This window comes from Phragmites australis, chromosome 6 (genome assembly GCF_958298935.1).
Source record: "Phragmites australis chromosome 6, lpPhrAust1.1, whole genome shotgun sequence".
Taxonomy (NCBI): domain Eukaryota; kingdom Viridiplantae; phylum Streptophyta; class Magnoliopsida; order Poales; family Poaceae; genus Phragmites; species Phragmites australis.
The window spans coordinates 37,906,385-37,930,583 of record NC_084926.1 but is presented as its reverse complement, the minus strand read 5'-3'; the positions used below and the strand labels follow the sequence as shown (position 1 = coordinate 37,930,583).

Here is a 24,199-nt window from a genome sequence, read left to right as displayed (position 1 = left end):
CTAGATCTAAGTGTTCTTTCTTTAAGTTGCTATCTTTTTGTGGCTATGACTCTTGGAATTTTATTCTATGGAACCTAGGGCTCAATTCCATTCATAAGAGCATCATCTTCTAGGGAGATTTTCATTGTGACTTGTTTCTATCTTTGTGTTGCTTCCACTCTTGGTTTTTGAGGTGCGTTGGATGAGAAAATAGGAAAAGGTCATTCATTCATAAAGAAACTGGTAAGACACCTATTCACCCCCTCTAGTCGTTGTCTCGGTCCTACAATTGGTATAAGAGCTGAGTGGATCACTTGTTGACCTTAACCGACTTTGTGATCCATTTGCGACAATAGAGAGACATGGAAAGATCCATTTCTTTGAAGTTCATGATTTTTCATACTAGAAGGTGCGCATGGAGGTTTATCTCTTAAGCCAAGAAAGTAGTATATGAGAGATTGTTGACTCCAACTATGAAATTCCTATCGCTTGCACTTGTCAGGCCTAGATTGAACAATATAAAGCCAACAAAAATGCTAGAAATATATTGCTCAGCAGTCTGAGTCATAATGAGTTTGATAGAGTTTAGCACCTTCATACTGCTAGAGAAACCTAGTTCACTCTTAGTGTCTTTCATGAGGGCACCAACCAGATCAAGGCTCGGTGCCAAAGTATGTACAATCAGGAATATTAGATGTTCATGCAAAACCCTAGAAAGTTTTTGGATGTCATGTTTACTTGATTTTATGGGATTGTTAGCAATCTTTGATCCACTAGGGTTTTACCTTACTCTGATAATGAGAGAGCAATCAAGATTTTCTATGCTCTTGACCATATCATTTGGGAAGTGAAGATCTTGAGCATTGAGGAGTCAGCCAGTTATGACATATTGACTTGTGATATACTTTTTAGTAAGCTCAAGTCTACTGAGATAGCCAAGATAGCTAGGATAGTTCTAGGAAACCCCCTGTCTCAGAACATGGCATTGGGTTTTAGAATCTAGTGGTGGTAGTCAGACTAGAGTTGCTTTTTTCTTGTGCTAACCCTTCACCTGGTGGATTTTCTTTGTCTTCTTTGGTCTCGATTATAGAGAAGCAGGTGGATGCTCTCGATGATGAATATTTGGCTTTGATTGTGAAGAAGTTTATCCGCTTCTACAATAACCGACGAGACCAGAGGAAAGGTGGTTCTCATGCTTGTTATGAGTGTGGTGACACCATTTATTCCAAGGTGGACTGCCCTAACCTCAAAAAGAGGGAGGACCGCAGTCACGACCCTGACAAGCACAAGAAGAACAAGAAGTTTTTCTTCAAGAATCGTGACAAGATTGCCAAGAAGGCGGCTAAGGCGGCATCTCGAGCTTTTGTAGTGGCGCTTAGCGATGTTGACACTTACTCAAGTGAGGAGGAGAGCTCAAAGGAGAAGGAGCAGCTCGTAAGAGCAAGAGAAAGAACAAGGACTTCACCGGCCTTTGCTTCATGGCAGACGACAACGATAGAGATCCTAAGCTTAATCCTTCTGAGGTATCACCTTCCTACGACCAACTTTCTGTTTAGGTTGATACCTTAAACGATGCTCTTATTAGTCATGATAGATTACTTAAGAAAGCAGTTCGTGAGTTGAAGGAGCTCAAGTATAGGTATGGGTGTGTGACAAATGAGTTTTCCTTGTTTAAGTCTAGGGGTATGGATGATGAGTGTGATAGTTTCCTTGTAGTCATGAGTGAGCTTACTGAGCTTTAGATCTTGCATGCTTAAGTCGCCAGTCAGCTTAAAACTTCTGAGAAGAAGCTCCTTGAGGAGGAGTCTAGACCTACTCTCTTAGCTGCTTGCAAGAATTATCCTTTTCTCTTAAAGAATGTTGAAGTGAAAGTAAAGTCCATTAAGAAGCTAGAGTCTAGATTTGAGATTACTAAGTATTCTAAGGACATGCAGCCAAACTGTTTCATCTGCATTGTCTTTAAGGACAAATTTAGCTGGGTAAGAAGGCAAGTTCAAAAGCTTATGGCTGAAAATGAGTATCTTCTTTCTCTTGTGGAGAAATGCTAAGAAGGCAAAGGAAAAATGAATATGATTTTTACCAAGACCAAAATATGCGCAGATAAGGCGAGTTTAGCTTTGGGATTGGGTTTTGAGAGGGTGGCTTATAATGGAAATGGTAATACTATTTTACCACATCTACTACTCTTGAGGCTGAGAAATCTAAGACCAATACCACACAACAACCCACCAAGAAGAAACACACACCACAACCCAAGAGAGCTTCATAGCCTAAGATGAAAGGCCCTGTGATAGAGTCTAGAGTGATCGACAGTCAAGTACCTAAGAGATGCTACCATTGCACCTACTATTAGAGAGAGGGTCACCTAGTTGGGTTTTGCTTTCACCGTAGGAGGAATGAACGACGTGAGTGGGAGTGGAGTACTCGGGATATGTACCGCCCTCTTTTGGTGTGCATGAGCATTTTTCTCGCTCTTACTCACAAGGTTTCGGCGCTCTTCAGCGTCCTACTAGAGATGTTGCACAACGTGAATCTTACCATGATTCATATGGTTTTGGTTCACATGTCAGAGGTTTTGATTCGCGGCGTTTTGATGGACTACATTTTCCCCATCGTGGTACTCACCCTCAGTGCGCCAGTGTTGATTTGCATACACCTACTTTTATTGCTTCAGGGTGGATGACTCGGTACTGGATTCCCAAGAGATTTTTTTCTAACCCCAGTACTAAGCCATCCACCTACTAATCATGTCATATGTAGGTGGCAGGCAGAGGCCTAGAGAACAAGTGGCTTATCGACTCCGGTTATTCGCGCCATATGATCAAAGATGCATCATGGTTCTTCAGCCTCACCCCGATAAAGAGACACGCGTCGGGGATGATAGAAAAGGAAGTATAAAGGCCAAATGTATGGTAAAGGTAAATGAGAGTTTTACTCTCAAAGATGTGGCTTTGCTGGAGCATTTGGGATATAATTTTTTGCTATATCTCAGTTGTTGAATGAAGACTTGGAAGTACGCTTCAAACATGATGCTTCTCGAGTTCTTGATTCCTTAGACGCTTTGGTTTGTCGGATTTCTTGAGTTGGGAGTGTTTTTGAAGCCGATTTTTCTGAGTTTCATTATTTTTCCCGGTGTTTAATTGCACAAACTTCTTCTAAGCTTTGGATGTGGCATAGGATGCTAGGGCATATGAGCTTTGATTTGCTTTCTCGTTTGAGTGCCCTAGGCTTTATCTGAGAATTGCCCAAGCTCAAGTTTGAGAAGAACCTTATTTGTGCTTCTTTTCAGTATGCCAAGATGGTTATCGCCTCTCACTCACTAGTCAATCTAGTGATGACTGAATGACCGGGAGAACTTCCCCATATGGACACTGTTGGTCCTCCCGAGTTCATTTGGCAGGTGAGAAGTGGTACGTATTTGTCATTGTTGATGAATACTCTAGCTACTCTTGGGTCTTCTTTCTTGTGAGTAAGGATGAAGTATTTTCACACTTTTGGAGCTTAGCTTTGAGATTGTTCATGAAACTCCATGGTGCATTGAAAGCAATTCACTGGGATAATGGCACCGAGTTTAAGAACTATGTCTTTGATGCTTTCTATCTTGAACATGGTATTGAGCATCAATTTTTTGCCCCACACGTTCCTTAGAAGAATGGCATGGTTGAAAGAAAGAATTTAACTTTGATTGAGATGGCTAGAACGATGCTTGATGAGCATATGACTCCTAGGAAGTTTTGGGCAGAGGCTATTAGCACAACTTGCTATATCTCCAATCGGATTTTCTTGCACTAGATTTTGAATATGACTTCTTATGAGTTACACTTTGGAAGGAAGCCAAATGTTTCTCATTTGAGAGTTTTTGAATGTCATTGCTTCATCCTAAAGTGTAGCAATCTTGACATGTTCGAGTTGCGTTCTTCCAATGTGATCTTCTTGTGTTTTTTGCTTCATGGTCATTCTTATAAGGTTTATAATCTTGACACTAACACCATCATGGAATCCTGTGATGTAACCTTTGATGAATCAACCCCTTGTGCTAGCCCTGTTCTTGTGTGTGCAGGTGATCAAGAGATGAGCGAAAGCATCTTTATAGGTGGCGACCTTCCAGCTCTCGATGATGATGAGGATGATCCACTACCTCCTGCTATCACACATGCTTCAGAGCTGGCTTCTACTTCTTCTACACTGGCAGAGGGTCCTCTAGCCTCTACTTCCACTTCAGTTGCTTTTGTATCTGCACCAACAATGTTTGAGGGGGAGATCGTTTCACAACGCGAGGCTCCTCAACATATTCAGCGAAGACATCCCTCACAGTTGATAATCGGTGACCTTGGTGAAAGGGCAACGAGGTCCAAATCTACTCAACATGCTCAGTTCACTGATTCCACATTTGTTGCTTCTTTTAAGCCCCATGATATTGGACACGTCTTTCTTATTCAAATTGATCAATGCCATGCATGAAGAACTAGAAAACTTTGAGATAAGCCAAGTTTGTATCCTTGTAGAACCACCCCCAAATATTCATACCATAGGCACCAAATGGGTTTCTAAGAATAAACCGAGGGAGGATGTGTTTATAGTTAGAAATAAAGCTAGACATGTAGCCCAGAGTTTGGAGAAACATTTGCTTCAGTAGCTAGACTAGAAGCCATTAAGATCTTCCTTGCATTTGCGGCATCCTAGGGTTTCAACTTGTACCAAATAGATGTCAGGAGTGTCTTCCTACATGGGTTTATAGAGGAACAGGTCCATGTCAAGTAACCCCTGGTTTTAAGCACCCTAAATACCCACATAAAGTATATAATCTTCAGAAGGCTTTGTATGGACTTAAGTAAGTGCCTATGGCTTGGTATGATAGGCTCATATCCTTCTTGTTAGAGCATGAGTATGTGGTGGAGTCAGTGGATAAACCATTTTTTATCTTCAAATATGGCAATGATTTCCTACTTGTTTAGATATATGTGGATGATATTGTTTTTTGTGGCTATTCTCATGCACTCGTGACCAAGTTTATAGAAACTATATGTAGGGAATTCGAGATGTCAATGATGGATGGGCTCAACTTCTTCCTTGGGCTGCAAATTAAGCAATGCAAGCAAGGTACATTCGTTCACCAGACGAAATACACCAAGTATTTGTTGAAGAAGTTTGACATGAGCAATACGAAGCCTTTAGCGACACCGATGGCTACCTCAACCGTTGTTGGAGGGAAATAGACCAGCCTGAGGACAATGGTTGAAGATTGCTATCAAAGGTCCCTCCAGAGCCTTTGGTCTCCAGACCCTCAACAGGAGGCCTGACTTCCGGAGGCTACGGGCCCCTTCGGGCCACCTCTCCGGTACATACATGGCCTTCCAAAAACTCGGAGCTACAGTAAGCCCCTCCGGATCCTTCAGCCTCTTGACTCTTAGCAGGAGGCCTGGCTCCTAGAGGTTGCAAACCCCTTCAGGCCACCCCTCTGGTGCTTGTGTGGCCTTCCAAAGCCTAAAGATGTAGCAGATCTCCAGAGATAATATCAGGGAAGAAAGGACACCTCCCTGCAACCAACTTGACGCAAGGTGATGGGCGATTAATGCCGGTGCAAGTTGTGCTTATCCTGACACCCCCTTGCGATGAAAGTCGTCCTGACACCCCCTGCAAAGCAGCGCTGGGCCGCAATTGGCAACCGGCTCACCCGTTAGGGGGCAGGCACCACAATAGTTACCACAGTAGATATTTTTCTTTTATGTAGGGTAGATAGTAGTTATCTAGGATCAGGCCCAGTAATTTTGCCAGGTCCTAGATATTTGTACATCATGATAACTTGTACACTAAGCTACGTACCACCCTATAAATAGGGGGTCGTGGTTATCTGGGCAGGGACAAATCACAAGGAGAATGCTCAACACAACACAAGGGGTAACACACAGGATATTGAGTAGCACAAACACAAAGTTACGCTGTAATACTCCCCCTAGACCGATCCATTTTCCTATTATCAATACATTTGTGGTGTTCCTTCCTCTCAAACTTCATCTCCAAGCTTAAGTCTCCTCCTTAGAAGAAACTCTCGCCGTATTTGTTAGGGCAAGATGATCTCTTGCTCCAATAGTGCGCTGTTCATGGGGACTTGAACACAAAAGTGCTAAAGAGAGGTAGGAATCCACCAGAAAAACCACCAAAGCACTAGCTCTAGCCGCCATATCCACCGTTGCAACCATGCAACAATATGCGTGGTTGTCTTAGCCATGCACACCACGTGCACCCTCCAGCCCTGATGTCGTGTGGGATGGCGTTCCTCCCGCCCTGACCAACCCAGAAGCTTGGGTCGGTACGAAAACTCCAGACGGCGTAGAGGCCTTTCAGCCTCTACATCGTAAAGACCTTGCCGCACTAGGAGAGGTTGTGACCGAGGCCGCAGCCAAGCAGGCTGCTTTCCAGTGGTTCTGGGCGGTTGAATCCAGGGGTGTTCCAACCTGGGCTTGGTCCCAAAGTATCTCCTTCGACAGCACTCGAGATTCCCTCAGGCAAAACAGGGTTTCGAGGAGGCGCAGGGCTCCAGAGTGCGCAGACCCTGTCAGCACCCCTGATGCAGCCCTCATGACAACAACCGCACGCAGGGAACCCCAAGTCCACCTCATCCAAGGAGGTGTATTCGAAGCCACTCCAGCTTTGAAAGCCGGTTCACCGGATGACCTCTATGGTCTCCCCATAGGGGTCGGAAGCCTAGGGCAAGCTCCTGGGCAAATCCCTAACCCTTCGACCCTGCTTCGTCGCCACCAACTCCGCCAGTGATGGTGCAATATCCCAGCGATGAGGACTGAGTCGGAGAACACCATCACCAGGCAATGGCTAAGGGCCGAGGGGGTTGAGGACCACCTCTCCTGACTAGCCTTCGGCTTCATCTCCGACATGCCATCACCAGGCTCCGGATTGATTACCTCCAGAGCTGGGCAGCGGGTAAGGACCGAGGGGTCGAGGACCACCTCTACTGGCCTAGCCATAGGCTTTGAGGCCTTCAAGCCTCATAATAGAGGCCTTATTCTGGCAAAGGTATGCTCACTATTACCTATCGATAGTTTACCTAGTTGGTTTATCTTTCATACAGTAAGATCAAAATATGTTGGAGGCCTCCAACCTTACTGCTAGAAGTTTTTACAACAGATAGCCACTAGGTAGAAATGGTAAATCTAGATTATGTCTCTATTTAGCAGTAAGCAGTAGAACTTAAGTTACATCTTCATTTGGCATGAGTTATGAATAGTCATCTGACCTAGCTATGTCTTATACTGCAATTAGCTGCTTATTGCCAATAGTAGACTGCAAAACTTAACTAGTATATAACCATGCAAATGCCTACACTCCTGCAGACAAAACATGCCTAGGTTACCTAGAAGGCAAGACTGCCTAGGTGTCCTGGAAGGTATTGTGTAGCCTCGGCAATGTAGTTGCCACGTATCAAGGGACTTTCTTGATAGACAGTGTTGCGGTGCCACCCGAAGGACTTCTTTGAGAGGTGTGAAAATCCCACGTACCGCGAACGCAGCATGCCTAGGTCACCTGGAAGGCAATACTGCCTCGGTTTCCTGGAAAGTATCGCGTAGTCTTGGTAGACAATGAGGCCCACACACCTGCAGCTACGCCGCATGTCTAGGTCACCAAAAAAGGCAGATTTTGCCAAGGTGTTCCTGGAAGGCATTGCATAGCCTCCGAAGTGTCGAAGCCACACCCGAGGGATATCCTCGGAGGCAGACATGCAATGCTCTGAGGAATGCTATCACAAGGAATCCTCGTTGCACAACATGCCTACACACCGCGGGCACAACAAGCCTAGGTCACCGCGAAGGCATCAAGCCTAGGTTTCCTGGAAGGCGTTGCATAGCCTCGATAGTGTGTAGATGCCTGTTACCAAGGGACTTCCTTGGCAATGTAGTTGTGACGCCCCCGAAGGATTTCTTTGGCAGGCGTGACACACCTACGCACCTGTAAGCATTGCTTGCCTAAACCTAAGGTCACCTAAAAAGGTTTCCCGAAGGGTAGGCTTTTTCCTGGTAGGCAGTGGAGCCCACACACCTGCAGCAGTGTAGCATGCCTAGGTCACCTAAAAGGCAGATTATGCTAAGGTGTCCTGGGAGGCATTGCATAGCCTAGGTAGTGTGGACACCGCATATCAAGGGATGACCTTGATGTGAGGATGCGGTGCTCTGTGGACTGTTGTTGCAAGGAATCCTCATTGCATGACATGCTTATACACCGTGAGCACAGCATGCCTAGGTCACCGCAAAGTCATCAAGCATAGGTTTCCTGTAAGGTATTGCATAGCTTCAGTCGTATAAATGTCACGCGCCAAGGCACACCCTTAGTGGATAGTGTTGCGGTGCACCCGGGATATTTCCTTGGGAGCACGACAAGCCTACACACCGTGGGTATAGTATGCCTAGGTCGCCTAGAAGGCAAGACTGCATAGATTTCTCGAAAGGTATTGCGTAGCCCCGATAGTGTGTAGTGCCTTCGGCATTAATACATGCCTAAGGGGATACAAAATGTCCGCAAAAATAGAGTGTCTTCCAAAACCTCCACCAGACGGAGAGTCTTCCACAAAACCTCCGAAAAAAATGGAGGGTCCTACAAAACCTCCGACAAAAATGGAGAGACTTACAAAACCTCCGACAAAAATGGGGAGACTTACAAAACCTCCGGCAAAAATGGAGAGTCCTACAAAACCTTCAACAAAAATGGGGAGTCTTTCAAAACCTTTGGCAAAAACAAAGAGACTTCCAAAAAACTCCGCGAGATGGAGCGTCTTACAAAATCTCCGCCGAAACAGAGAGACTAACAAAACCTCTAGCAAAAATGGAGAGTCCTACAAAACCTCCACCAAAACAGAGAGTCCTACAAAACCTCTGGCAAAAATGGAGAGTCCTACAAAATCTTTGGCAAAACGGAGAGTCTTACAAAACCTTTGCCAAAACGGAGAGACTTGCAGAACCTCCGCAAGAAGGAGAGTCTTACAAAACCTCTGCCAAAATGGAGAGACTTCCAAAACCTCCGCAAGACGGAGAGTCTAACAAAACCACCGCAGGACGGAGAGCCTTGCAAAAACCTCCGCAAGATGGAGGGTCTTCAAAAAACCCCGTAAATGGGGATGTCTTCAAAAAACGTCCGCCAAACAAAGAGGTTCTAAAAAACCTATCAGACAAAATCCCCCGGCATCTTGAAGGCAAACGCCTCCGTGCCGGAGGGGTGCGAAACCCATTAGCCTCTGAGAGGCACAACCAATAGACCAAAGGGGTATAAATCCCCCTCCCCGCAGGAAGAGGTATGGCTCGCATGACTCAAACGCGTATGGTAAAGGGTAAAATCATTATCCTACGGTTTCATCTAAGGCATGATTCATATGTCGTTTATGAAAACTATGCTAACATTAAGTAAAAGCCCACTCTGCGTGGCACGGAAAATAGTATGGAATCCCCAATTGTTCATTGCAGAGGCAGCAGCTTCTAGCACACCGTCACGAGGCTCTGGATGGATTACCTCTAAAGCCGAGCAGCGGCTAAGGGCCAAGGTGGTCCAGGACCACCTCTTTCGTCTAGCCTTCAGCTTCGCCTCCGATACGCCATCGCCAGGCTCCGGACGGATTACCTTCGGAGATGGGCAGTGGCTAAGGGCTGAGGTGGTCGAGGACCACCTCTCTCTTCTAGCCTTCGTCTTCGCCTCTGACACACCATCGCTAGGCTCTAGACGGATTACATCCAAAGCCGGGCAGCAGCTAAGGGCCAAGGGGGTCAGGACCACCTCTCTCGTCTAACCTTTAGCTTCACCTGCGACACGCCATCGCCAAGCTCCGGACAGATTACGTCCAGAGTTGGGAAGCAACTGAGGGCCGAGGGGGTCGAGGACCACCTCTCCCGTCTAGCCTTTGGCCTCGCCTTTGACACGTCGTCGCTAGGCTTTGGACGGGTTGCCTCCGGAGCCGGGCAGCGGCTAAGAACCTGAAGTGTCGCGGACCACCTCCAGAGCTTGTCCCCAAAGATTCTAGATAGACTTTGTTGGGTCAGAAATCTAGAACAAATTTGGAAGAAGGCCCTACCAACACCGAACCCGAGGAGTACGTGATGGCCGAGAACGACAAGGTTGCCACTGCTTCGCATGGCCCTCCTTAGTTACCCTACGTGTCTACCACTACCAGATTCTCGAGGCCACCTCTCCCCAGGAAGGAACGAAGTCGGCTATGATCTATGCGAAGTCTTGGTACCTCGATCATCCGAAAAACTAGCCATCGCCTATGAAGGGGACGAAGAACCGCTGCACGAAGGCACGAAGGCACACAGATATGCGATCACCTGTTCAAAGGATCCCCTTACACTTCGTCCCCAAAAGAGATATAATCACCCCCAAAGGTCCAAATTATATTATTAACAACTCGTGCATCCGGAGGACGCGTACAAAGAAGCAATAGTACAAAGGCTGTTACGGAGGAGACAGACCCCAAAAGAGCAAATCAGGGGGAGAAAGAGTACAAGGTGGCAAAAGGCAACTATGGCCCGTAGCAGAGCCATAATCGAACGGCAAGACAAGGATGTCCCATGGCTTCACCAGAAGCTCCCCCAAAGGCCTCATTCACCTCCTATAGGTCCCGGTAGGGGCCGCGCGTGGAGCGGCATATGCACGTCATCTACAGCCTGCTTCCATGGAAGCTGATGCAGTAGCCAACCCCCGGGCTGTTGGAAGACAAAGAAGAAACTGAAGGATCCACTGTCGGAGCCTCCTCTCCCTCCTTCCCAGCCTCCTCCCTTGCCGCTGAAGCCGCCAGCTTCGCTGCAAATGCTTTCTCCTCCTCGTCACTCTCCCTCCATAAGAGATCCCAGTTGGTCTCCTCGTCATCGTTGGAAATATCGATGATCTCGACAGGAGCGGTCTCCTGAACTGGGGGTTGAGCAAAGCGGTAGTCAGCTATCCACCCCGTAGGGATAGAAGCAGGACGGCCACCGGCGCCACCGCCGGAAGTCGAGATGGCCCAGCCCCAGTAGAAGCAGTCGAGATCATCAACATCTTCGAAGAGGATAAGGAGGAAGACGATGTCATATTCAAGTCAAGGTTAAGTGCTCGCTCGTGGGGTAGTGGTAAATCTAACCGGATGACCCCAGCTTTATATCCGGGCCAAGCAGCCACGTACGCTCGTGAGATGAAATAGAACCAACGCGGTGTCGCTCCATGGTGTCCCACATTAATCCTTAGGGGGCCCGTGGACATATCTCAGTCGTTCCGCCGACACGTGGCTACATCTCACGGCAACGCCTCGTTTTCTCGCACGAACGTCCCGTCACATTAATGACCTAGACTCCTTTCGGTGTTGTCGGTGAATCAGGAACCAGGGGTCCCCGAATCCCGAGGCCAGACCAGCAATCCGCCACGTGGCACCCGCCCGCAGAGGTCAGCTTCGTGAGGTAAAAAAGACTAAGTCCCGGGAGAGGGCGCTCAGGGCCACAGTCAGTGGTCCCCGAGTACCCGGGTTCCCTGATGATCTGCGAAGACTAAGTGACCGGGAAGAAAGTGCTCGGAGAGGGGAACAGTGACCCCCGAGCACCCCAGTCCCCCGACGACCAGGAGAGCCAAGTACCGGGAGAGGTGTGCCCGGGGCCGCGAGCAGTGGCCCCCCGGGCACCCGAGTACCCCGAGGACCCAATGAAGGAAGTTCCGGGAGAGAGTGCTCGAGGCTGCGAGCAGCGGCCCCCAAGCACTCGGTTCCCCGAGGATCTGTACAGTCAAGACCAGGAGAGAGTGCTTGGGCCGTGAACAGTGGCCCCCGAGCACTTGGTTCCCTGAGGGCCAAGAAAGAGCGTTCTCGAGAGAGAGTGCTCGGGGAGGTGAACAGTGACCCCCGAGCACTCGGTTCCCCGATGACCCAGGAAGTCCCTCCGTCAGTGGCCCCCACAGGGGTCCAGCAATGAGGTGTCAGCTGGTGAAAGGCCCGAGGCCGCATTTAAGAGCGCGCGTGGCCTGTCACCTCCAACTGCTCCCGCCACGCTCGGTGTCAGTTCCTGCCATATTCTAGCAGAAGGGCATGGGGACATTAAATCTCGGGATAGCATCATGAGGCCGAGGTGTTCCGTCTGCCGTGCTGCTGTGGTAGGCAAACAAGACGGGGCGGGCACGCTGGGTCGCTCTGCGGCTGCCGGTGGGCCCTTTCCACGGCGCCCATTGCTAGCGCCATCATGACGGCTGAAGACCAGGCGCGGGGCATGTTTTCAACCCCCGTCACTTCGCACAGAGGCTATGATGACGCCCTTTCCATTTATAGTGCCTTGGAACTCGTGTCCTCCCTTTCGGGGCACGCTACTGCCGGCGGGTATTTAAAGCGGCTGGCAGCACGGACAAAGACAAGTCTTGAAAGCTCGAAAAGCTCTGCAAGGTTGAAGAAGTTAAGGAAGTAGAGAAGGTCGAGAAGTCCAAGCGTACCCAAAGCCAACAGACACTCACATAGATCGAAGAACACCTTCGTACGAGCATAGAAACCGAAGAATAAGGAGCCCCAGGCTCTAGGATAGACAGACATTCTTGTAACTAGCACATTCCTGAGAGACATTCTCAGGGCATTTATAGCCTCCACACAGGAGTAGGGTGTTATGCCTCCGACCGGCCTGAACCTGTCTAAACCCCCAGTGCATTTACTCTTTTCTGGATTAGATCATTCCACCCCACTAGCCATCGCATTTACATCCATTTATTTCTCCAGCAAACATATTCAGAATCATCCCCCCGGCCGAATCTCTAAAAAGGGGTCCCTCAGGATCCCTGCGACAGGAGTTAACCCTCCGACAGGTGCATTCCAGGGGCATGGGCATATGACCCTAAATGAACCCACGCATTATCGAGTCAAAACGCGCCAGTGACACATCTCATATTGCCATCCTCAAATAGGCAAACGTGGGGAGTCCCCCTATTCCACACGTAATCTTCACTCTAACAAACTCAAATGGCAAGAAGACCCATCACCAAAGATGTCCGAAGAATCTAAATCGGCCTCAGCACGGACCCCAAAGTGCATCACCTCCACCAACTCCTCTCCGACCTCGGATCCCGATACCGCATATACCAACTCCAACAGGCTTTAGAGCATGCCTCTTCTACCAATACATCTTCGGTCTTCGACTTCGATGCCAGCTACAACTCCCACCTCAGTATAAACCCCAGGGCATGTCGCCACCACCAATGCACCATTAGCCTTGAGCTTCACCACCAACACCCACGATTCCCACCGAAAAACTTCTCAGGGACAGGGAATTGCCTTCGAGCATTCTTGTTACTATACCAGGCTGGAGTTGTTTTTCCTCTACATCCTCTCAACCCTTTGAATGTCAGGGCTAGAGAATGAAGGGGTACTGTTGGGGGAAAATAGACTAGCTAAGGACAAAGGTTAAAGATTGTGATCAAAGGTCCCTCCAGAGCCTTCAGTCTTTGGACCCTCAGCAGGAGGCCCGACTTCCGGAGGTTGCGGGCCCTTTCGGGCCACCTCTCCGGTATGTGTGTGGCCTTCCCAAAACTCAGAGCTACAGTAAGCCCCTCCAGAGCCTTCAGCCTCTGGACTCTCAGTAGGAGACCTGGCCCCCGGAGGTTGCGGACCCCTTCGGACCACCCCTCCGGTGCCTATGTAGCCTTCCGAAGTCTAAAGATGCAGCAGGTCTCTGGAGATAATATCATGGAAGAAAGGACACCCCCCTGAAACCAACCTGACGCGAGGTGATAGGTGATTGATACCGGTGCAAGGGGTGCTTATCCTGGCACCCCAGTGCGATGAAAGTCGTCCTGACACCCCCGACAGAGCAGTGCCAGGCCGCAATTGGTGACCGGCTCACCCCTCAGGGAGCAGGTACCATAATAGTTACCACAGTAGATATTTATCTTCTACGTAGGGTAAACAATAGTTATCCAGGATAAGGTCCAGTAATTCGGCTAGGTCCTAGATATTTGTACATCGTGATAACTTGTATACTAAGCTACGTACCATCTTATAAATATGGGGTTGTGGTCATCTGGGCAGGGACGGGTCACAAGGAGAACACTCAACACAACACAAGGGTTAACACACAGAACACAGATGTGCACAAACACAAATTCATGTTGTGATACTCCCCCTAGACCGATCCATTTTCCTACTATCAATACATTTGTGGTGTTCCTTCCTCTCAAACTTCTTCTCCAAGCTTGAGTCTCCTCCTTAGAATAAACTCTTATCGTACTTGCTGGGGCAAGACGGTCTCTTTCTCAAACAACCGTGCTCGATCCAGATGAAGATGGTGAAGCGGTAGACCAACGGGAGTATAGGAGTATGATTGGCTCCCTCCTATTCCTCACGGTGATAAGACCTGACATCCACTTCAACGTTTTCTTCTGTGCTCACTTCCAGGAATCACGAAGGACATCTCATTACCAAATGGTGAAGCAGATATTAAGGTATCTCAAACATACCCTTAAGTATGGTCTTTGGTTTTCTGCATCCTCTTCGCTTTCTCTTCAAGGTTATTCAGATGCTGATTTTGTTGGATGTAGAATTGATAGGAAGGGTACCTTTGGTACTTATCATTTCTTGCGTACATCTCTTGTTTGTTGGTCTTTTCACAAGCAGTCTAGTATTGTGCAATCAACTGCTGAAGCTGAATATGTTGCTGCCACTAGCGTTTGTTCTCAAATTTTATAAATGGCTGCTACCTTGAGGGATTTTAGGTTAGATTTCAATAGTTGTGTCACTTTTGTGTGACAACACCAATGCCATAATCTTCGCCAATAACCCAGTCTAGCACTCTAGATCCAAACACATAGAAGTGAGATTCCACTTCTTACGAGACCACAATGATAAGGGAGATATTGACTTGAGATACATAGATACCCAACACTAGCTTGCCAATATATTTAGCAGGCCTCTAGATGCAACAAGGTTTGGCTTTCTAAGAGGAGAGCTTGGAGTGTGTCATCACTATGATATTATGTGAGGGAGAGTTATAATTATACATACTTTTGTTGCATTTCCATTGCATAAGAGTAACTCCAAAAGACTAGCTATCCCACTCTCCATCCCAGTCACTAGCCAAAACGAGCAAAAATCTTGCTCTAATAGAGCATCCATCCTCCACGTAGTTTTAGCTTGCACGACATCCCCCTCCTCCTGCACGCCACATCTGGCGTCTCCCTCCCACACGCCATCCTCCAACCATCCACTCGCACCCATGTGCTCCTGCCACCATTTTGCCTCCTCAGCTCCTCTGCTCCTTCTCGTGCTCCTCCGGCGACGCCCAACCCCATCACCTCAGCCACTAGTAGCTGAGCAAACGAGCTAGTCTTCCATAGCCTCACCAATCCAACTGTAGCCACCGGTCGAGTCACTAACATGATGGATCCCTCCCACTTGAGAACCCAACACCAACTCCTCATAGCATCTGGCTGTCTATCCATCCCATGATGGATCCCTCCCACTTGAGAACCCAACACCAACTCCTCATAGCATCTGGCTGTCTATCCATCCCATGATGGATCCCTCCCACTTGAGAACCCAACACCAACTCCTCCTCTTATCCTACTACTCCTTTGGCACCACATCGTTCTGGCGATTCCTCTCCAGCCTCACCTCCGTAGCCCTCGACACCATCGCCTCCACCCACCACTGATCCTTCTCCTCCCCTCCTTCCTGAGGACCAAACACCTCCGCCACGGCCACCGTCCCCTCTAGCCCCCGCTCCAGTGTCTCTTCCTCCTCCTTCAGCACCAGCGTCTCGCAGGGGAAGTGGTAAGTGAAGCGAAGCTAAGGGCCCACCACGGCATGGAGCCCAAGCCCTCCTCGGAGGCACACTGGTGGAGCCAGTCGCCGCACAAGCTCGCGGGCATGCCGCCAAAGGTGAGGTCCATGTCGGTGGCGGCTGTAGTGGGGGCGGGCGACATGAAGGTCGAAGACAACGCGATCTAGGTTGGTGAATTGGGGGATGTGCATGATCAGATCATGTCGTTGTACGGGTTGTTTCTCTTAAGGCGTTCAGTAGATCAGTTCACTGGAAGCCATCCCTTTTTAGCTTCTGGTACTGCGATTCGATCGTTGTTGTGTGTTGTTGTAAATCATCTAAATTGGTGTTCGTGCTTTGCTTCGTGATGTGTTAATTATAGGTGTATTTGGTAGATTACCTTCATTTCCTATAATTTACGGTTATTGTCACCCAAGGTATATTAGCATCTTTTTTGTATAATTAAAGTATTTCAAATATGACTTAGCAGGCAATGCATTCCATTGTTTCATGTTGTGTTTGAAGTTTGCACCTTCAAAAGTATTACTTATGATGACCCTTGTGTGTCTTCTCTACTCATTGCTTAATGCAAATTTGGTTTTGAAATAAAGTATACAAGAAATTAACCCTTTCTTCCATAGGATAGTTTTCATGGAAAGAAATTCACCTAGTTGAGAAGAAAACATTGCCTTGTTTTTTTAATGGCGAATATGAGAAGCAGACACCTGATGTATATCTGGGGATTAGAAATTCGATCATGATGAAATTTCATGCCAATCCTCAGTTGCAGCTAGATTCCAAAGATTTGGCTCAGTTGTCAATCCTATACTTGTTGAAGATGTGGTTACAGCTGCCGAGCCTTCTGTCGAGTACCATTGCAACTCCTGCTTAGTTGATTGTTCACAGAAACGCTACCATTGAGGGACCCAGTTTAGTTATAGAATACTATTAAAAATGGGAGAGATTATGGAGAGTGAAATATAGATGTGCTGTTGGAGTGGTGAAGTAATATGGAGGAGGAATCATTATAGATGGCAATTCATATGGGGATATAGAGAGTGAAATATAGATGTGTTGTTGGAGTTGCTCTAACATCATGTAAGATAATCATAGTAGTTGAGTTTTGACTTATATGTCTTTAGCATTTTTAGTTGCTAGTCTTGAATTTGGACTAAGTTGAGTAGTTGTACGGAACAATATTTTAATCTTAGGCTCCCTTTTTATGCTTTGACATGAAACATATCAAGCAAGCTAGCTTTCCTAAAGATAAAATTTAACAATTTTATGAATCATGTAGACTATAAAATGCTACATTCTTGATCACCATATTTGTAATTGCTTTAGCTTGGTTAATACTTGTGTTAAAGCTGGTGTGATGAATATCTTGCTCTCGGGTTTTCGTTCAAGACTATAGATTGGGGAACATTGCACTATACTTTTTTGTCTTTGTCAAATGTTTATCTGATGATAGAACCTTGAAAGAACATGTGCTCCTTGTGTCGTAAAGACACTACTTGACATGATCTTGTGAAAAATTTGATAATTTGTGCAATTTGAATAATCTTGAGCAATCAAGTTTCTTGTGATAAGATGTGATCTAATACGGTTGTCTTAAAGCCTTGAGGTGTTTGCTGTACCTAGTCGTGTGACACTTCCCTTCGATAAGAGGCAACTAGAGGATGAAATGAAATACAAAGAATTGTGCCTAAATGTTTCATCTTTTAATTATTTGATCTAATTAAGTCTTGGTTTCATATGTGAGTGTTTGCAAAGTCTATTATTATGAATGCTTATTTGCCTAGTTCAAGATTGAAGTTTGCTAGTTCTTAATGCTTGTATTTATCTCAGCATGAGTGGATGCTTATGTAATGGTCGGTTTTACCATGATTTGGCTATATAAACTTAAATACGCCAACAATGCTTAAGGATTAGCTTGTATAGCTTCATGTTCTTGTGATATTGTATGTTTTTGAGCCTTTGTGCAATTGTGAGCTCCCCATTCTACTCTCCATAACCCTTTTATGTCTCTACCTTTTGTAAATGTTTTGTGGTATATTTGTGAAAGCTCTTTAGGTTTACACGTTCATGCATTGCATGATATTTTTGTCCTTGATGTTTGCATTGCCAAAGGGGGAGAAAATATACACTAAATCACAAAGAAGAATCTTGTGTAGTGAAAAATGTGTATTCATCAAGGGGGGAGTTTTTGTATTTTATTTTTGGCTTGCCTTTGCTTCTCTTCGGGCTTATACAATCTTCTAATGCCAAGTGGTCTCGATTTGCTCTTTCTTTAGCTTTTGGTCACTTAGATGAGTTTCTCTTGTTGAAAATTCTTCAAACTAAAATCTTTGTGCTTTGAGAGTTGTCAATGCACTTATCAAGGGTGATATTGAGAAACCAAGTTGAAATGTGTATTGGTTTATATATGATGAGTGATTGATAAGGTTGCTATTTTTGTTTGATAATTTATGGGATTGCATGAGCATGTCTATATTTATGATCATGACTAACCAAATTTGCAGGAGAATAGAGTTGGCATTTTTATCTTTGATACCAAGAAAATTTTCCTAGTCAGATAGTCCAACACTAGAGATTTTGTACATACTGGATGATCCGACGATGGGGCATTGTGAACATCAGAGCATTCCAAGCTAGTGGTAAAAATTGAAGTATGCACTGGATGGTCCGACGATGGAGCACTATGCATGCCAGACTAATTTTTCTAGAGTCATTGCAAAGCTTATCTGGTGAAGATGTGCACACCGGATGATCCGATGATTGAAAGTGTTCTCATCAGATGCTTCACCGGCGTGTTTTCCAGGTGGTTTCTAGAAGAGAAAGTATTGCATAGACCGGATGTCCAGTGTTCAGATACCAGAACATGCTAGAGCATTCGGTGTTCACAATTTTCTGGGATAACTTCTTCAACAAAGGATTTTGATTTTGACTTATCTATAATAGAGTTGGAGATACATGTTTGTTTGTTTTATGATGTGTAGGTGATGGATGCAACTTGTTGGTTGACGATGGGACGATTAGGGCTAAGTGGTGTGTCAGACGATCATGAAGGCCAAGAAGAGTCAAGGGTGAGATATACACGTGTAGAGCAAGCAAAGCATGACATGGTGGATGAAGATGATGTGTTGATAAAGTCAAATGAAAAGGATGCCAGTGCAAGTGACAAGGCGGTCCGAGGGATCAGGAGCGGGAGAGAATTGCCGGTGATCAAGATCGCAAGACAGAGTAAACGTGTTGACATGGAATGCTTGCTTAAGGTATAAGCATGTGGTGGTGAGTCACTCTTTGAGAAACGTGCATGGCCGTTTCGCGGTTTAACCTCAAAACCGTGGAATGTAGCATCATCGTAAAGCTTATGTCGAGGTGAAGTTAAGTCATAAAGACACATTTTTTAGATGCGTTTGGTGAGAAAAAAGAAAAAAAAATCATCTGTTTCAAAAAAAAATTAATAAGATGTTTATTTATCTCTCTCTGGTCGCGATTCTAGATCCTCCGGATATAATCTTACAAAGAGTGATGACACAATATATGCCTTCAGGACCCACATATGTGATAAACGATAAGTAAACCAGATCGAACAGAGAGGCTAGTTCCGTCTCACCTTTTGTTTGCACCAGGAGTACTGCTCTGGAATTTTTGAAGTGTAGTTCAAATCGGAACGAAGTCTTGGGAATTTGAAACAATATTTTGCACCAAATCCAATATATGCCCTCATCATTTCCTTTGAACTGAAAGTCCAAATGCCGGTTACCATATCGAGTTCTTCCACGACTTGCACTGCATGCCTCCTTTAAATGCTCAGCTACCAAAATGGGCTCATAATAGCAAGACTACAAGACCCTCTTTCCACCGACAAGATCGACCCTGTAGTACCCGGTAGCATCAACAACTTGAACCTTAGCGGAAATAAGCTCTATTACCATCCACAATTGAGGATGAGCACTACACAACTATCATATCTGAATACCTCAAGAGTTTTCTATTATTATTGGAGTATATCTCTATTCTTGAAAAGAAAATCTTTAAACGCATGAAAACCATATGTAGATACCTAGTATATTTCGTAAACAGCAAAGTTTATCGCTAAAAATAAGAAGGAATGACTCTAAAGACTGTACGATGACCTCTCTATATATATAGAATCAGGGGATCCTGTGAAGGACAGGCGCATAGAAGTTCATACAAGCTATTGGAACCCAATACATTTTCATTGACGCTATTCAACCCTACGATTATTAGTATGAGGGCATTACGGGAAAGAAATTGAATGGCATGCTAGTAATTTTTTATATTTACTAGGTTAAAGTCTTAATCGTTCATTTGTTCACGAATAGAAATAGAAGAGGTGGCCAGGCAACACATTTGGCGAGGGAGTCGGCCCACGCCGCTGTGCTATTCGGTGGAGGCGCAAGATGGACACAGAGGCGGGTTGGGCGGACGCGTGTGATGGCGAAGGGCAGCTAGGTGGTTACGTCGTGGGATCGTCGGCACGTCGATGTGCTAAGGGAAGAAAAGGTGGCTAGGTTCCATACCGGTCGGCCAGTTTGCCGACGGTGATGAGGTTATCACTACTAACGTAGGTAGAAGGAAGACGATGTCGGTGTGTGCGACATGAGGAAGCACCATAACATTGAATGGACAGACTTAGCCATCGGTGGCACAACCTGTAATTTTCTCAAAGCACACTCTAATTACAAAAGTACCCAACCAAATCAATGGTAGGATTAGATTAATACCAATACCCCTCGACTTCTAGTATTGTGTACAGTAAAAATCCTCTAGATCTATCTAAGCTAGCTAAATACCAATTATACTCGGTCTCAGAGATTAATATAAGATCAATATAATGTAGAGCTATTTATGTGTGTACTATGTGACTCGTTTACTCAAAATATCTCTTACTATTTTTTCAAATTCGTAAGTTTGGCAGTTCATGGATCATGGACAACACTTAACTTGCTCGACACATCTCTGCTGTGAAACAGACAGTTAGCATGTAATTAATCAATAACATTTCAGATACAGTAATTACGCATAATCTATTTCCTCCATGAGAAACAAATGAATGCAAGGGCGTGAGCTTGTACATGTGCTCGTGAAGGACCCCCACCCATCACCATTCATCGAAGGAACTGCACCGTTCAAAAATGGCGGCCACAGAGCAAACTCTCTGTCTGGCAGATGCACGAAAGATCACATGGAGTCCCGACCCTCAGGGCCAATCAAATCTCGCGCAAGTACACCTACTGAATCTCCTTGATTGTAAGGTCACCTGTGGTGTTAAAAGATGAACATTCAATTAACTCGGCTTAGTATGTATAATGTATATGTGCTTTCAGCTGCAATGTTTCTGGAGTTTTCATCTGAAGAGCAAGAGCTTGCAAACTGGTATTGTATATCAATGCTTGACAATCATTTCTGAGTTTCGCACATCAGATTACAGAGGCAGTTCTGAACAAAGCAGCACATATGTTCTTCTTCCTTTTTTTATAGATGAAACAGCACATTTGTAACTCGAGTGGTCTTTTCCTATGAGCAAAATACTGCCATGATATGGATTAACCGTAAAACAAGACAGTTCAAACAAAGAATTGATTGAAAGAAACATGTGAGACATCACACGCGGCACCAAGGACAACAATATCGATGAATGACTGCATCAGCAATACACTGCACCTTTTGTTTTTTTTTTCTTTTTGGAAACAACGCACTGCACCTTATCAGGGAATAGCACAAGTATCAGGGAATAGCACAAGGACTACAGGATAAGCACTAAAAGCTAGATAGATGCAATCGGAATAAACAGAAAAACAGAGGACTCTGCACTCTGCAGCACTATTCTTATAGAGATTCGTCCAAAAAAATTCTCATAGAGTAAGCAAAACATTGAATGTACAGCAGTAAAAATCGCAGCACAAATTTGTCAAATTAGTTCCAAAGAAGTTACCAGATCTATTTGTGTGGATGTTAGACTTCATGACAAAATCAGGCCGAATCCTGTGCATTCCAGTTGGACCACAAAATAACTTCAGCCGCTCCACAATATCAGAACGAACTCGAATTGGATCCCTCGTATATCAACTGGACCAGCGAAGCAAACCAAACCCATGTTTGCATTAATAAGTTTGACAGATTCAATATTTCAATTTAGGGATCAGATCATAGAATCCAGCTCGAGGTATAGGTAACTACACTGGAGTAGGTGGCAAGCGCCGATTCCAATTAAATCTGCAAGACTGCATGCAGGAATTCATTCTCCGTGGAAAGAAGCCTATCCAAAATCCAGAGAAGCTACCACAACTTTAGTTTCTCTTTTTTTTGCACAAGAACTGTAGAAAAAGATTTGGGTTTAGATACTCACAGTGCAAGCTCTTCATGGTGCTAGTTGAGAGTAAGCAGATCACCTTCGTGACAAGCTGGACAAACCAAGATCATTAAATGATAGCCAACCACTAACAGTGTGATAAACATATACAGATCTTTGCATGCAACAGCATCAATGGAAATGCAGAGCACCACTCGCATGTATATATATGTGTGCCCGAAGGCAACTCAATTCATCAACTCAAGCATCTCAAGTTTCTCAATCGGTCCAGCCACACCTTCAGTCTTCTCTGCAGACACTGAGAGCAAGATGAGCAGCAAGGTTCTTCTTGTCAGTGCTGTCCTGGCGGGGCTCGTCGCTCTGAGCTCATGCAGGAGCTTGGGAGAGTTGTCTGAACAGAAGACCTACTCTTCTGCTCCCCACTGTATTTTCTCTGATCCCGTTCCTTTTGTGTAGCATATGTTTATTTGATCAGCCTTCTGTGTAGTAATAGTACAACCTTTGATATTGTGCAAGTATAGTATTATACTGCATGAATCATGAATGTCAATATGTTAGAGAACACTGCACACTGCATCTAGCTAGCTAATGCAAATACGAAAAGATAGCTCGGTCGAACATAAGCTGCATGCTTTCTGAACAATCAGAATTATGCCTAGCAAAGCAAGTAGCAATCAGAATCATGCATCCTCCGAAATAACAGTTGGTGACCTATGTGTCTTACCAGATGGCGGCTCCCCAACTCCAACGTACGGCTCAGGAGGCGGGTACAAGCCAACACCGACGCCGACTTACGGCACTACGCCAACACCATCTTACGGCACTACGCCAACACCATCTTACGGCACTACGCCAACACCATCTTACGGCACTTCGCCAAGTACACCTTCCCATGGGTTCCCTGAAATTCCAAAGCACGGATTCACTGGATCCTGCGAGTAAGAGACACTATGAGTACACAACATAGTTATCAAATATCATGAAGCGAAGATTCTAAAATGGTCTTGTTTTGGCCTAAATTGCAGCTACTGGAAGAAACACCCAGACATGATCGTTGCAGTCGTTGGGTCCCTCGGCAACATTGGCAATACATTCGGTGCTGCTTGCAGTATGATCGTTGGCAAGAAGCTTGAGAATCTGCATGATGCACTCTCAAACACCAGAACTGATGGTGTCGGTGCCCTCCTGCGTGAGGGAGCAGCTGCATACCTCAACTCCATTGTGAACAAGAAGTTTCCTTTTACCACCCAGCAGGTGAAGGACTGCATTATTGTGGCCGTGACCTCTGAAAGTGCCGCTTCTGCCCAGGCTGGGATCTTCAAGAAGGCAAATGAATACCACTACTAGTCCTGGATGTCTCCTGCCTGAATTGTATTTTTCTCGATTGATGCTATCGTTCATTTCTTCCCCTTGATATTTTGTTGGTTTGTCATGTAATATCACTGTCCAAGATATGTTGATGAATTCCTTGTATTTTGTTGGTTTGTTATGTAAAATCACTTTATACATATTGATGAATTTCTTGTAATTTGTTGGTTTCTAATGTAATATCACTGTCTAAGATATGCTGGATGTCGTAAACTCTTTCCGTCTTTCCTGTTGCTGGGCTTGAATTGCAACTTTTTCCCATAGCGGAGTATACTGTACTCAGGACAGCGTAACAGGGCAAGTAAATTTGAAAAGACGAACAGTCCTACTCCAGTTTCTTAATATTAGATGTTCATGACTGCCGACTGTTTTGTTGTCTTTACACAGACAGAATTAGCTACAAAAATTCACTATTATAAACTCCATAGAGAAAGACTTTAAAATCTTGCCCTTCAACCAAAAAAGGGCTAGAAGCCTACATGTTTCCTGTAGTGATCTGATAAAAAAACAAACTGTATTCTTGGGTAAATCATCCAACAACCAGTCCATAGAAAAAAAAACATTGAGATAAAACAATGGATGAATACTATGCTCTTTTAAATAAACAATAAATAGCACTTTAATCCATGGACTATGATATGAGTTCGAGCTATCACTTCAGCGGTTTTCAGAAAGTTGGATGTGAGATGAAATCTGAAGTGTTAATTTACTCATAGAATGTTGATTCAAACCTGTCCCAAATTCAGTCGTAATTGCAGTA

At 45.4% G+C, this 24,199-nt stretch overlaps 1 protein-coding gene across 1 annotated transcript; it reads left to right on the top strand.

The window, feature by feature from the left end:
* Positions 1-22,295: 22,295 nt before the first annotated feature.
* On the top strand, positions 22,296-23,636 carry LOC133920637 (protodermal factor 1-like). The gene is made up of 3 exons (XM_062365239.1): positions 22,296-22,495; positions 22,799-23,009; positions 23,097-23,636. The coding sequence occupies exons 1-3, from the start codon at positions 22,381-22,383 to the stop codon at positions 23,416-23,418; spliced, it is 648 nt and encodes a 215-aa protein (XP_062221223.1). The 5' UTR covers positions 22,296-22,380; the 3' UTR covers positions 23,419-23,636.
* The last annotated feature ends 563 nt before the right edge of the window (positions 23,637-24,199 follow it).